The sequence below is a fragment of the Crinia signifera genome, chromosome 1, assembly GCF_055691185.1.
Source record: "Crinia signifera chromosome 1, ASM5569118v1, whole genome shotgun sequence".
NCBI lineage: Eukaryota > Metazoa > Chordata > Amphibia > Anura > Myobatrachidae > Crinia > Crinia signifera.
The window spans coordinates 439,284,552-439,298,069 of record NC_139217.1 but is presented as its reverse complement, the minus strand read 5'-3'; the positions used below and the strand labels follow the sequence as shown (position 1 = coordinate 439,298,069).

The 13,518-nt window shown below is 44.3% G+C and overlaps 1 protein-coding gene across 2 annotated transcripts in view; it reads right to left on the bottom strand.

Annotated features, from left to right (window-relative positions):
- ANKRD55 (ankyrin repeat domain 55) overlaps positions 1 to 13,518 on the bottom strand; it is a 105,088-nt gene that overhangs the window by 69,601 nt on the left and 21,969 nt on the right. For both annotated transcript variants that reach the window (XM_083153531.1, XM_083153537.1), the window contains exon 3: positions 4,952 to 5,074. In XM_083153531.1, the coding sequence (XP_083009657.1) occupies positions 4,952 to 5,074 (123 nt within the window). The remainder of the gene's footprint in view (positions 1 to 4,951; positions 5,075 to 13,518) is intronic.

The window sequence follows — 13,518 nt, the reverse complement described above, 5'->3', positions numbered from 1 at the left end:
GGATGGGAGGGGTTGTAGTGGTGGTGAACTGATTGACTCGCTATTTGTTAGATACATTCCTTCATATTTTAATAGATTATTAGAATTTAACAGTAATTAGATTTAAGAAAATATATTTACATAAAAAAAAATTAAGTAATTGAATTCTATTATCATACTGAGAAACCTGGTAAATCACCAGCTGCAATCCTGTGATACTGTAGGTAGTGAAGAGCCCCACTGCGCATTTCTCCCTTTGATACATATATACTGTATGTATACATTTTTATTATGAGTCAGTTTCCCCTTTTCTTTTTTTCTATTAATTTTTGTCAAAAGATAAATAATGTAAAGTTAGTAAGAATATCAGAAAAGACTGGATGGTGTGTGTGGGCAGCGTGGTGGCGGAGGTGGGGGGAGGTTTGGGGATGCGGTTACCTGCTGCTTTTCATCTATTCAGGATGATCCCTGCTTTCACATATGACCATTGAGCTACTTTTCCCTAAGGGATTCTGCTTTTTATCATGCATCCCTTTTATCATGTCATTGAACATCCTCTCAATTTTTTTTTTTTACTAGGCACCGGTTCTAGTCTCCTTTGTCTACTCACACTGGGGCTCATGTAGAATTGCACGTAACTGAGATGCATTTTGCACTTACTGTACAAAAACCCCGGGCAGAACGGCAGTTGGAGGAGGTGTATAATCACAGTGAAAATGTACAGTAACTGTGCCTTGGTCCATACACACTGGGCAACTATGCCCAGCGTGTATGGACAGCGATGATCGCTATCATTGCTGGGGGGAAAGCTGCTCAGTGCATACACATTAAGCAGGTTTCCCCCTGTCCGGTGCCGACAGCGGGGGGCGGACAGCTTTGCATAGCACAGCGCTATGCAAAGCCGTCCTCAAAGCCGCTCATCTGCTGGTAATACCAGCAGATGAGCGGCTTTGCCGGTGATGATATGGGATCGCGCAGCAGTGCTCATTGCCGGGCCGTGCAAACTTGGCGGCTTTGAGCTGAAAGCCGCTCAAACTTGCTGTTTTGAGCAGCTTTCATCTCAATGTCGCCCAGTGTTTATGCTGACACCAAGACAGACACATATGCACCAGTTAGGAGGCAGGTGCTCAACCTCAGGTACAAACTGTGATTCGTACAATTGATGTACTGTAATGCTGTGTACATGCGATTCTGACTTGCGATTTTGACTATATTTGACTATAAAATCGCATAGCAAATAGTTGATTGTTCCGATTAAGATCTATGTTTTGTTCTGCAGGTCCAACCTCCGACCCGATGCGCATGGAACCGTGCATCAGATCGGACGTCATACATATGCGATTTGGCCCAGCTTCCTCCGATTTCTTGGCCCGATCTCCCAGAATCAGGTGAAATTGGGCCAAAATCACATAGTGTATGGGGTCTTTAGGGTTAGATGAAAATAGCATGTTCACATTCAGACCACATATCCAACACCACACTCCTACCTGCCAAAAACAACCGCCTCACCCCCCTCTGAGGCTTTGTGGTAGTTTATGTGGATACAGTGGCGTAAGTTCATACGAGTCGCCCGGAGGCGGTATAGATAGTGGGCCCCCCCCCCTACCCTCCAAAATATACATACACACACACACACACACACATATAGTTTATATGGACTACACAGAGCTTGGGGAATATAATAATGCATTTAGTCCATAATATTACACTATATTTACAAAAAATATAGTATTCTCAATATAGCTACATATATATAGGGTTAGTGGCATGTGGTGTAGTGCATATCTTTACAGTAGCTATTTTATTAGTAACCTACAACTTATCCCAAGCAGCTAATGACTTGAAAACATCATTTGTAGCATAAAATACATTGGAATGTTTTCAGCAAATAGAGATTGTCAAACTGACGGATGTCTGCAAGACTTTCTCTGACCTTCTCCACTCGAACGGCTGGGTCAGTTCCCCCATCAATTTCCCCTCTCCCGTCTTCCAGCAGCTACAGTGTCAGTGCGGATCTGACAGCAGGAGGGATCCGCTGCTGCTTCTGATACTGTGGTCTCCTCTCCTGCCTGCCCTGCACTCGAAGCCTGGAGATCACCGCTTGCTGCCTCTGATGCTGTGGTCTCCTCTCCTGCCTGCCCTGCACTCGTGGGCGGGAGATCGCCGCTTGCTGCCTCTGCTGTGCAGCTATGCTGCCTGCGGTGCGTAGGACTCGCAGACATGGCTGAGGATTCCAGGGGATTAAGTGGGCAGCGGGACACATACTGGCTTGACAGGAGGTGCAGAATGCGGGAGCATTGGCAAGTATGGGTCAGTGGCTGGGGTGTCTTGCTTGTGCCTGCAGCTGCTCTCTGTGCCCCCCCTGATGGCTAACGCCCGGCGGCAAATGTCTCCATTGCCTCCGGGAGTTACGCCACTGTGTGGATATATGGAGTTATACCGGCTATGTGGTGATATACTGTAGGTACTAGTAGGCCCTGCTCTAAGCAAATGCTTCGAAAGCTAGTCTGACACCTTGTGATTGCCTCTGTTTGAGCATGTGTGAGAGAGAAAGAGATGTAGTTTCACTCGCTGCCAACAGATGGTAGTGTTTAGAAGACACACAAACGGACAATAGACCTATATATAGATGAGGCTAATTTATTAGACTAAAATGATTTGGGATCCTCACTTACAGGGGCTATTCTCCATTGTAGGGGTCCACAACCCTCATAGAGGGAGAATAGAACCTTTGGTAAACGCAGCGAGCCACTAAGCCTGCATCGGTGTCCCGACTGTTGGGCCGCTATACCACACCCAAGGATGTATACTGACTGTGTGATGTGAAGGAGCTATATGGAGGTATACCGGCTAGGTGATGGTAAATGAGGCCTCTGGCACGCTGCCCCCCACCCCCCTCCCAAGCCCCACAGCAGGACAGCCCCTGGATCCATCCTAGCTGAATCCTGTGGTGTGCTGAAGGGGAGATGGCATGTTTGAGCCCCTCCACTGCTTCCCTGGGAGTAGCAATGTCTAGATGGCGCCGCTGATGGCTGCCTAGGATCTATGCCGCTAGTCAAAATATGTACCCCGTGTTACCCATGTCGTGTTCTATATCTGTACTGTTTTTTACTTGCTACCTATCTGGCTGGTGCAGTCACCAAGTGGCGCCGCTGAATGGCTGCCTGGGTGCTGTACAGTTCAGTAATATATGTTCCGCATATCCGTGTCCCTCATCATGATACGCGTATCTGAACGTGTGATATATATATATGATATATATATATATATATATATATATATATATATATGAGTAGTAGTTGTGGGTTGGCGCCCTTTGGTGAGATCTTCAATAATTAGATCTATGAAGCCTTAAGTAGGAATTCCATACACATAGAAGTAAAGTCCAAAATTCATATAAATTTATTAAAATGTCTCTGGTTCCACACTACAATGGTGGTTAGATCAGATCATAAAAAGTTCAGTGGTACAGTTCATATCAGCACTATAGACGATCCCAACGCGTTTCGTCCCAACACGGGACTTCATCAGGGGTCCGCAAAAGGCATAGGGACAATTTCCACAGTATTTTCGCTACGGACGTCTCCGACTGGGTTTATGTAAAATGGGACCTTAAGGATTCAAAGAACCTTGGGGAGTAATTACCATAAAAATTCAATTAATCCATAGGTGCACTCTCTTTCTTAATTGTGGGTTAGGCTTCCCGATATTTGGCTCGGCACAATCAGGTCGCAAAAGTGCCGGTAATTTTAAGGCTTGGGATTTCGGGGTTCTAGGGTATTCACCCCGCTATACCATCACAGACTCCGTTCACTTTTTCGGAGGAGGTTAGGTATGGGATCCTTTTTTAATGAACACTTAATAGATGTATTCAGACTTTGCCAATTGGCCTTGTTGGATAGACACACTTATTCAGAGACCGTCCTGGATCAAGATATATTCGAGAATAAGGTGTAGCCAATGTGTAGTCAGAAACAGATCGGAAACAGGGTTTATCACTGTCCTTTTGGAGATATGTACCAGTGTGAAGGTTCAGTGGGAACAGTCTTGACTGTTATTTCATTATCTACATTGTTGAAATCTTGGGAGTGCCATCCTGCCCGTTTGCTACATTTGTCCTACTTTGGATTGGAAAGGCAACCCAAGTCGCTGCTTGCTCTCATACCAGAGTGCCAGGACCCATTCTACTATATATATATATATATATATATATATATATATATATATATATATATATATATCTGTACTGTCATTGTTACTTGTTCCCATCCTGCCTGCAAATCGAATTCCTAGTATACGCAAGTATACCTGGCCAATGAAGCTGATTCTGATGTGATGGTAAATGAGGCCACATAGAGGTATACTGGTGTTCAAGAGAAATAGATGGGGCGGGATGTACTAAACAAAAAATGCGGTAAAAACACGGATTTCTGGGTTTTTACCGCATTTTCAAGATCACTAAATCCCCTCCTGGCGGGTCTTCGCTGAGGTGGGTTACGCCAGCTCTAGCTGCCATAAACCCATAGAAGCCTGCTGTGTGAGGGATCTTACGTGGATCCCTCCCAGCATGCCCCTCAGCCACTAGCTACTCTGCGCATGCGCAGTTGGACTTCCCCTCTAGAAACGAGGAAGTCCAGGCAGCTGCGGGGATTGGAAAGGGAGAGCTGTCCTTTGTATTGCTCATCAAATATGTTAGTATATATGAGGTGAGAATCAACGCGATGGGCGGTGAGATGTAATGCCGCTTCTTGGTACATCCCACCCAGAGTGAGAGAGAGAGAGAGAGAGAGATATGCATACTAGAAGTAATTAAGTGTGCCGAATGGTAGTTAGCTGTTTGTTACAATTATAGTACTTTAATGTTTAACCACAGAGGCTGCTGGATGTATAGTGTTATTTTGCCAAGTACTGATAAAAGACACATAGCGCATGTACTATCACATCTTCATAAGAGGTTTCACAGCACTAATACCTTCATTGTCACAGTATTCTAGAATTGACGGGTCTTCACGGATGATTGCTGTCAGTGTGTTGACATCGCCATTAGCGGATGCTTGGTATACCACAGTCAAGTCAATCTCTTCTGCTGAATCACCTTCAAATAGAAAGGGACAAAGCCTTGTTACTCGCGAGAACAAGCGCATTTAGTTACATTTACAATGATGACATAAGTTTGCAGTGTCCATGCATTTCCGCTGTACTCAGATTTAAGCTTCCTTTACACAGTCACCCTGCACTGTCCCATTCATGTGAGACTGCTTAGCCAGTGATTAGAGGTATAGAAAAGACAGGGACTACAGGAAAGATCACTGACATTTACGGCAATGCAGTGACAAAGCAGGACAGCAGTTAGACACACCTTGGACATTTCATGAGAGTCCGTGTAAATAGCGCACAAGACAATTATTTATTTTTTAATCCCTGTGTGAGATTCTTTGGGGGAAATTTACTAAGATGGGCGTTCTATTTCACATGTGATCTATTACAGTATCTTCTAGAAGGTGCGAAATAAATAAGAAGTAGATTCTGATTGGTTGCCCATAGCAACATCTTTTGGCCTTTCTGTTGTATTTATCACTGTGGTGAAACATAGTTTAGTGGAATATTGTAAGTGGGGCTTCATATAGACATTTATACATTATGTACTATCTGTGTATAACACCTACTTTTTATCAACAAACTGAGGGCGAGAGCCTTGAAAAGTGATAAAATGAGTGATAAACCACCAGCCAATCAGCTCCTACCTGTCATTTTCCGAACACAGTCTGTGACATGGCAGCTTGGAGCTGATTGGTTTGTGGTTTGTCACTCTCCATTCTATCACTTTTCAAGCTAAGTACATCTGGCCCTAAAACCTTTATTGATCCTTGTTGGGTTCAAAATGACAAACTGTCCTATATTGCAGCAGTTTCTGCTGAAACCGCTGTGTATTTTCTTCATATTCATTTAATGGTACTTTTATAGACACAACATTAAATTGACATGGAAACAGTCCACTGTGGAAAATAATAATAATAATTTATATTTTATTATTCCTATAGCACTAATTCAGCTTGAATAGCTAATCTGCAAAATTGCAGATGACTGCGAGTAGTTAGCTGCCGCCCACACAGAAAGAAAACCCACCCGTGCAAATTTGCGAGTAATTTGCGAATGGATCCCTAACTAGCATTGACTGGCAAATCCATACACAATTTCCGAATCTTCGAAAGGATTTTGCACAAGTAAGGAGACCTGATGACAGGAAGTAAGCGTTAGTCAGGGACAACCAAGGCATGAAGCAGGGGAAAAGGAGTGGCTAAACCATGCCGGTGCCCGAAAAGTGGGCGTGGCCTCTATAAACGGGGTGAGGTTTTGCAGGAATGATGCTTCCCATTAGCCACGCCTCCATTTTTATCACTGTGGGGGCATGGCCAGCGCTCGTGCCCCCATTCCTTCTGTTTCAGTGAATAAACGCTGTGCTCATGAAGCAGGGTGTAGCTGCTCCCTACCCCCTGTTATGGTTCCATAAAAAAAAAAAAAACCTGGGGAAGTTTATTACATGTGATTCTTTTGTGGATGGATGATGCCTTTATTACTATTGACGTTAAAACAATGTGATGTTTGGTTTATCACTTTGTTGCCTAATTTCTTCACAATTAGCCACTTCTAAGAATTTCTCACCAGTGTTCTCAGATGTTGGTGTCAAAGAAACATTCTGTTAATTGGACAAAGCTGAGAACACTAACAGGGATTGACTATATAAGAATTCATGAATGGAAACATACGTCATCTAAACACACTATAGGGCAAATTTATTAACAATTTATTTTACTAAAATAATGTCCAAAAATTTGTTTTCTCACACTTTTCACGTTATTTTAGTAGTATCACTGGAATGTATTAAAGGGCTTTTGGATCAGTTTTCGGAAAAAAAGAATTGGAGAAAAAAAATTGGGACTGGATAGGGTTAAAGTGATTGTACTTGTAAAATGATTTAAAGTATAGTATATACAGTTTAAAATAGACTTGTGGAATGGGGAAATAAGCAATAGCTCAGCTTTGAACTAAGCACTTCCATCAATATTATGCAAGGAAGGACAATATCACAAAGACGTCCTGACGATGAGCTGAATCTTCATTGTTTAGCAATCGGTTCCTAAACCATCAGGGCTTGTGATCTGATCTGACTTCAAGCAGAAGTAAAAGGTTTCAAGGTCCACCAGTATAAGATAACATATGTATGATTAGCGCACAGCCTGGAACCAGTGGCATCAAAAGGGGGTGCGGCCCACACCCGGGTGTCACCCTCGGAGTGAGTAACACAAAAAGGCTTTCCCACAGTGGCTGGAGCCGGGTGCTGCAGTGTGACATTGTCCTGGCCTATCCAGCTAATGTCATAGAGGATAGAGGAGCCTGTAGTCTCAAGCAGACTACACCCCTTTTTCAGTCACATGTCTCCAGTATGTGAGGGGATACTACAGAGTGCACATCGGGTGTCAACAGAAGCCATGATGCTTCTGTCTGGACCAGATCCCTGGATGGGGAGTTGGGCCAACGAGCAGTGGGGGCCACCAGGATGTCCCCTGTGGGCCAGTCCATCCCTGAACATATACCTTCATACCCATGCAGTTAAGGCTTGCTAAATCCAGTAGTACCACATAAAATTAAAGCTGATTCCTTTATGCATGTTACCTTTAAATCTAAGAGGGGTATTCAATGCGGCCGGCGATAGGGTTTGTACGGCTAGGATGGCTTAGTTTCGGTGAGGAGAAGCCATCCTCGCCGTCAAACTCCCTTGGCGCATGCAATGTTTGGGCAGAATCCTCGCCGTGAGAGGCCAACGAGGATCCCCTTAAATTATAAGGTTCACCGCAAATGCAGCGAGTCCGCCGCATTTTGTGGTGAGCCCCGACAGTTTAATGGCCACACTCGCCGTTTCCATCTTGCCTCAGGGAACAGGTGAGGAGGCAAACGTTGAGTGGCGAGGATTCATAGAATATCTTGATATGGGTTTTTTCACGATCTTTCAAACCGACATGTGCCAACAGGTGGTATTTCATGCCCTACCATCCACTATGGCGTGGTGGGAGAATAAAATAGTGTGCCCAAAGCAGGGGGCTGCGGTTGACTTCCAACTGTGTCTATGTCGACTGTGTCGACATTCGGGTCAAAAACCAGTGAAAAAACCCATGTCGACCTCGCAACCTGTTGACCTAACCCATGTTGACCTTGTCCCATGTCGACCTAGACACCTGTCGACCTTCATCCATGTCGACCTAGAACCCTGTCGATCTTGTTGCCTGTCGACCCAACGGTGTCGACCTAATGACCGTCGACCTAAGTCGGGTTGACAATACGATCCACACCCATACAGACACATGTAATTAGGACACAAAGACCAGTAGGACAATGTGAGTTGAAAACAGAGACTCCTGGGAAATATGGTATAGCCGCCACAGACCAAGCAAAGACAAATCTGTTCTCACAGGAAGCAGATGTCTAGATGTGTGCTGTGCACACGTATGCATGGATGGCTTTCCAGTAACGCAGAATTAATTACCTTACCTTTTCCTGGAAAATCTTATCTGTTGTCTTTGGTGACCTCCCAAGGCAGCTGACATCCCTGAATTTAATTATGGTCTTGTTACATCTCATGTCCCTGCGTGTTTGCGTGCAATGCTTGTCTATTTCATTTGTATATTATTTACCAATTACGAGACTTGTCCACACATCTGCCTAAACATTTACAATGTTCTCGTTTAGACATTTCCAAGGGTACAGTAGCTTTAAATGGTATTTATGATTTATAAAAATTGACGGCTGCAAAAATGTTTATATTGACTTTATAGCTTCAGGGAAAGAAAATAAAATCCCCTTCCCAGCAAATATCAATTCTCAGCAGCGAAATAGAGCAATACATGGTAAAAACAAGAAACGTCAATTTTTGATCTGTTGTTAGGCCTTAATTCCACTTTACCTGAGGAATGTAACCTGCAGCCATCCAGCTGCCCCCATGTAGCATACTTCTGATGCAGTTCTATATTTAATTGCTCCACAAAACAGAGCGTAATGGGCCCCATACATCAGCAATTAATTGTGACAATCCTCTGTTCTGGAGATGATTGTCACAATTAATCTTTAATGTGTGGGCTCCCCCTTTTGGCAATCCCAATCAAAAATTAACCCCTTCATGACAGAGCCAGTTTGTGCCTTCATGACAGAGCCCTTTTTTTCAAATCTGACATGTCTCACTTAAGTGGGGATAACTTTTTTTTGCTTTTACTTATCCCAGTGATTTTGAGATTGTTTTCTCGTGACACATTGTACTTCAAGTTAGTGGTAAATTTGGGTCGATACAGTCTGTGTTTTTTTGTGAAAAATACCAAAATATCGTGAAAAAATGGAAAATTTAGCAATATGCAAAATGTCACATTTTCTGCTTGTGAGACAAATAATCATACCACTCAAAATAGTTAATAACTAACAAAGACCATATGTCTACTTTATGTTGCAATCATTATTTCAACTTCCTTTTAATTTTTTTGGACACTAGGAGGCTTCAAATATGACTAGCAAATTCTCAAATTTTCAAGAAAATTTCAAACACTGATTTTTTTAGGGACCAGTTCAGTTCTGATGTGACTTTGAGGGACTTGTATGTGAGACACCCCCATAAATGATGCCATTTCAAAAACTGCACCCCTCACAGTATTCAAAACAGCATTTTGGAAGTTTGTTAACCCTTTAGGTGTTTCACAGGAATTAAAACAAAGTGTAGGTGAAATTTCAAAATTTCATTTTTTTTTCGGATTTTCAATTTTAATACATTTTTCTAAGGAACACAGTACATTTTACTAGAGAAATGTGACTAAAAATTGATTCCCCCAATTCTTTGGTTTTCATAAATATCCTATATGTGGCCCTAGTGTGCACGGTGACCAAACCACAGGCTTCATAATAGAAGGAGCACCTACTTGATTTTGGAGACTCCTTTTTATGAGATTATTTTTTAGGCACCATGTAGGTTTCTAGGCACCATAAGATGCTAAAAGTTAGGAACCCCCCCACAAGTGACCCCATTTTGCAAACTACACCCCTCAGGGAATTCATCTAGGGGTATAGTGTACATTTCAAACCCCCAGGGGTTTCACCAATTGTGGTACAACTGGGCAGTGAAAATGAAAAAAAATAATTTTTCATTTTCACAGCTCAGTTGTATCAAAATTGGTGAAACCCCGGGGGGTTTGAAATGTACTCTATACCCCTAGATGAATTCCCTGAGGGGTGTAGTTTGCAAAATGGGGTCACTTGTGGGGGGGTTCCACTGTATGGGTGTTTCGGGGGTCATTCAACCAGAATCTGTGCTGCAAAATCCAAAAATCACTCCTTCCCTTCTGACTCCTGTCATGCACCCAACTGGTATTTTTTGGTCACATGTGAGGCATTGCCGTACCCGGGAGAAATTGGGGCACAGATTTTGGGGTGCTTTGTCTCCTTCATTCCTTGTGAAAATGAAAAATTTTGAGCCAGATCTGCATTTTTGTGTAAAAAAATTTAATTTTTTACACAAAAATGCAGTTCTGGCTCAAAATTTTTAATTTTCACAAGGAATGAAGGAGACAAAGCACCCCAAAATCTGTGCCCCAATTTCTCCCGGGTACGGCAATGCCTCACATGTGACCAAAAAATACCAGTTGGGTGCATGGCAGGACTCAGAAGGGAAGGAGTGATTTTTGGTGGTGGAATGAATGGCGGGTGCTATGTCGCATTAGCAAGACCCCCGAAGCACCAATACAGTGGAACCCCCCCACAAGTGACCCCATTTTGGTCACCAGCTTTGGGAGGGGGGCTGGCGCTGCGGCTGGCGGGGGGGTGGGAGGGGTGCTGGCGCTGCGGCAGCCGGGTGGGTGGGAGGGAGGGGGGCTGCCGGGTGGGAGGGGGGGGGGGCTGGCGATCGTTGGTGATCGGTGCGGTATACGCACACACACACACACACACACACACACACACACACACACATATATATATATATATATATATATATATATATGTGTGTATATATATATATATATATATATACATACATATATATACACACACATATATATATATATATATATATGTGTGTGTATATATATATACACACATTTGCACATTATTTTTTATTTTATTTTATTTTTCACTTTTCCAGCAGCAGCATGATGCTGCTGCTGCTGCTGCTGCTGCTGCGGGGGGGAGGGGGGAGGAGGGGAGCGCAGCGTGCGCTCCGGACGTAGCGGTGGAGCCGCTGGAGCTGCTGCTGCTGCCGGGTGAGTGCCCGGCGGGTGGGAGGGGGGTGCTGCCGCTCGGTGGTGATCGGTGCTGCACCGATCACCACCGTTTTCTGTGTTACCGAGCGGCTTAGCCGCCGGTAACACAGGAAACGCTGTGATTGACTGTTCAGATTTGAACAGCCAATCACAGCGATCGCCGACCGGGGGGGGCACCCCTGCCCCCCCTGGGCGACGAGGGGGGATGTCTGCTGTCAGGGACAGCAGACATCTCCTAACTGTCACCGCGTCTATAGACGCAGTGACAGTTAGAATCCATGACGTACATGTACGTCAAATGTCGGGAAGTACTTCCCGACCATGACGTACATGTACGTCAAATGTCGTGAAGGGGTTAATAGGGATCGCCAATCGATTGCTGAATCAGATTTTTAAATGTTTAAAAATCTGGTTTTATTGGAGTTTCATTTTTGTATGTGTGGGCATTCTAACAGGAAAAATCTGCCGATCACTGAAACAAATCTGTAGTGTGTGGGCAAGTCAAATAGATTGTAGAAACCATTTATCTGGGGGGAAAAAATCACTGGATCTGGGAAGCAATTCATTGTGATTGCTGATGTATGGGGGCCATTATAGTCACTTAAAGATCCAAACTGATATTCTTCCTGCTGGAACATTGACATTGATTGGCAGTCTGATGCCATTTGGGGGTGATGTGGTAAAGGATTCAGTTTGAAAAAACGGAGGCCTATCGCTACCATTTATGGCAGGGATGGAGAACCTTTGGCCCTCCAGCTGCTGTTGAACTACACACCCCAGCATGCCCTGCAACAGTTATAGCATGACCAAATAGCAAAACTGTAGCAGGGTATGCTGGGATGTTTAGTTCAACAACAGCTGGAGGGCCAAAGGGTTCCCATCCCTGATTTATGGTGTGGGAAGAGGCCAGGTCGTTGTAAGAAAGGGATTTCCTGGCGGGTGCTACATGCTGCCCGATGGTGGGTGCTTTGATCCGATGCTACATTCTAAGACGAAGCTCAGGTCACTAGTGCAGCAGGAGGCGTCTACATGTAATAGACGCCTCCTGCTGCAGTCACATACAACGCAAGCAGCAGTGACAGCAAATCCAACCACGCCTGAATGACGCCATTGTGTTTTTTGGGATCCTTGCAAGCACTTAAGAACACAAGGAAATCCTTGCAAGCACTTGTAGAACACAGAAACTCCACACAGATAACTGGAAATTGAACTCATAAGATCAGGACTGTGTATCAGTAATGCTAACCATTATGCCACACATGCTGCCACAAGCCATGCTATATGCAAACCTCGGGACCCTTATGCCATGTCGATTTTATATGCCTCAGTCCTCAGAGGCCCTTTTGTGCACATAAACAGTAAGTCAGGCAAGGGGAACTCCCAATTGCTCCCCCCCCACCGCGGGACACTGCCAGCTCCCGGTGGGACAGTCCCCAAAAAAGAGACTGTCTCGTGAAAATCGGGACAGTTGGAAGGTATGCTTTGGACATAGTATCTCTGTACCCAGGAGCATGTCCAATCTGTCGAAGTACATAGGAAGAAGAAGAACATGTGTTTGGACACGCGTGCACATAAGACATATTGGGCCGTGTTACTATGGCTACCCTGTCACACCGAGGCCGGAGACAGCACACAGTACACTCTACAACACCTGCAGGGAAATAATTAGGCACTTGTGTAGTTTCACGGCGCCAGCATGGCGCCGTGCGCCTGAATCCCCTTGCGGGGCTCGCTTCGCTTGCCCACGCTATGCTTGCCACGCTATTTAAAATCAACTCCATGCCAACATGGATAGTGGAGGTATGAACTATCCATGTTGGCATGGAGTTAAGTTAGTTTTTTGGACATATTTCGTGGCGAGCGTACACCCGGAAGTAGCACGGTGCCACTACACAAGTACCAATAATTATTTAACCAACAAGCTCCTACAGCTTGTCCAGTGATGTGGACAGCATATTACCCTGATATTGCTCACCCAGGTTATGTGAGGATATGTACATGAATACAGCCTCGCTACATCACCTTAGTTACCACATTGTATTCCTAGCTACAGTGCCTGCTATGTAGCTCATTTACAATACAGATATGATGAAACTTCATTAGTGTATTGGACACTATCACCATTTATATGCTGATCCTTTGTTTCATTGGGTTTATTTAAGTTGTTGTTCTTTGTAAATTGCGCAACCATGGTTGGCTAATTGGAGATCTGCCTAATGGGGTTCTGAGATGTGCGAGTGTGGGATGC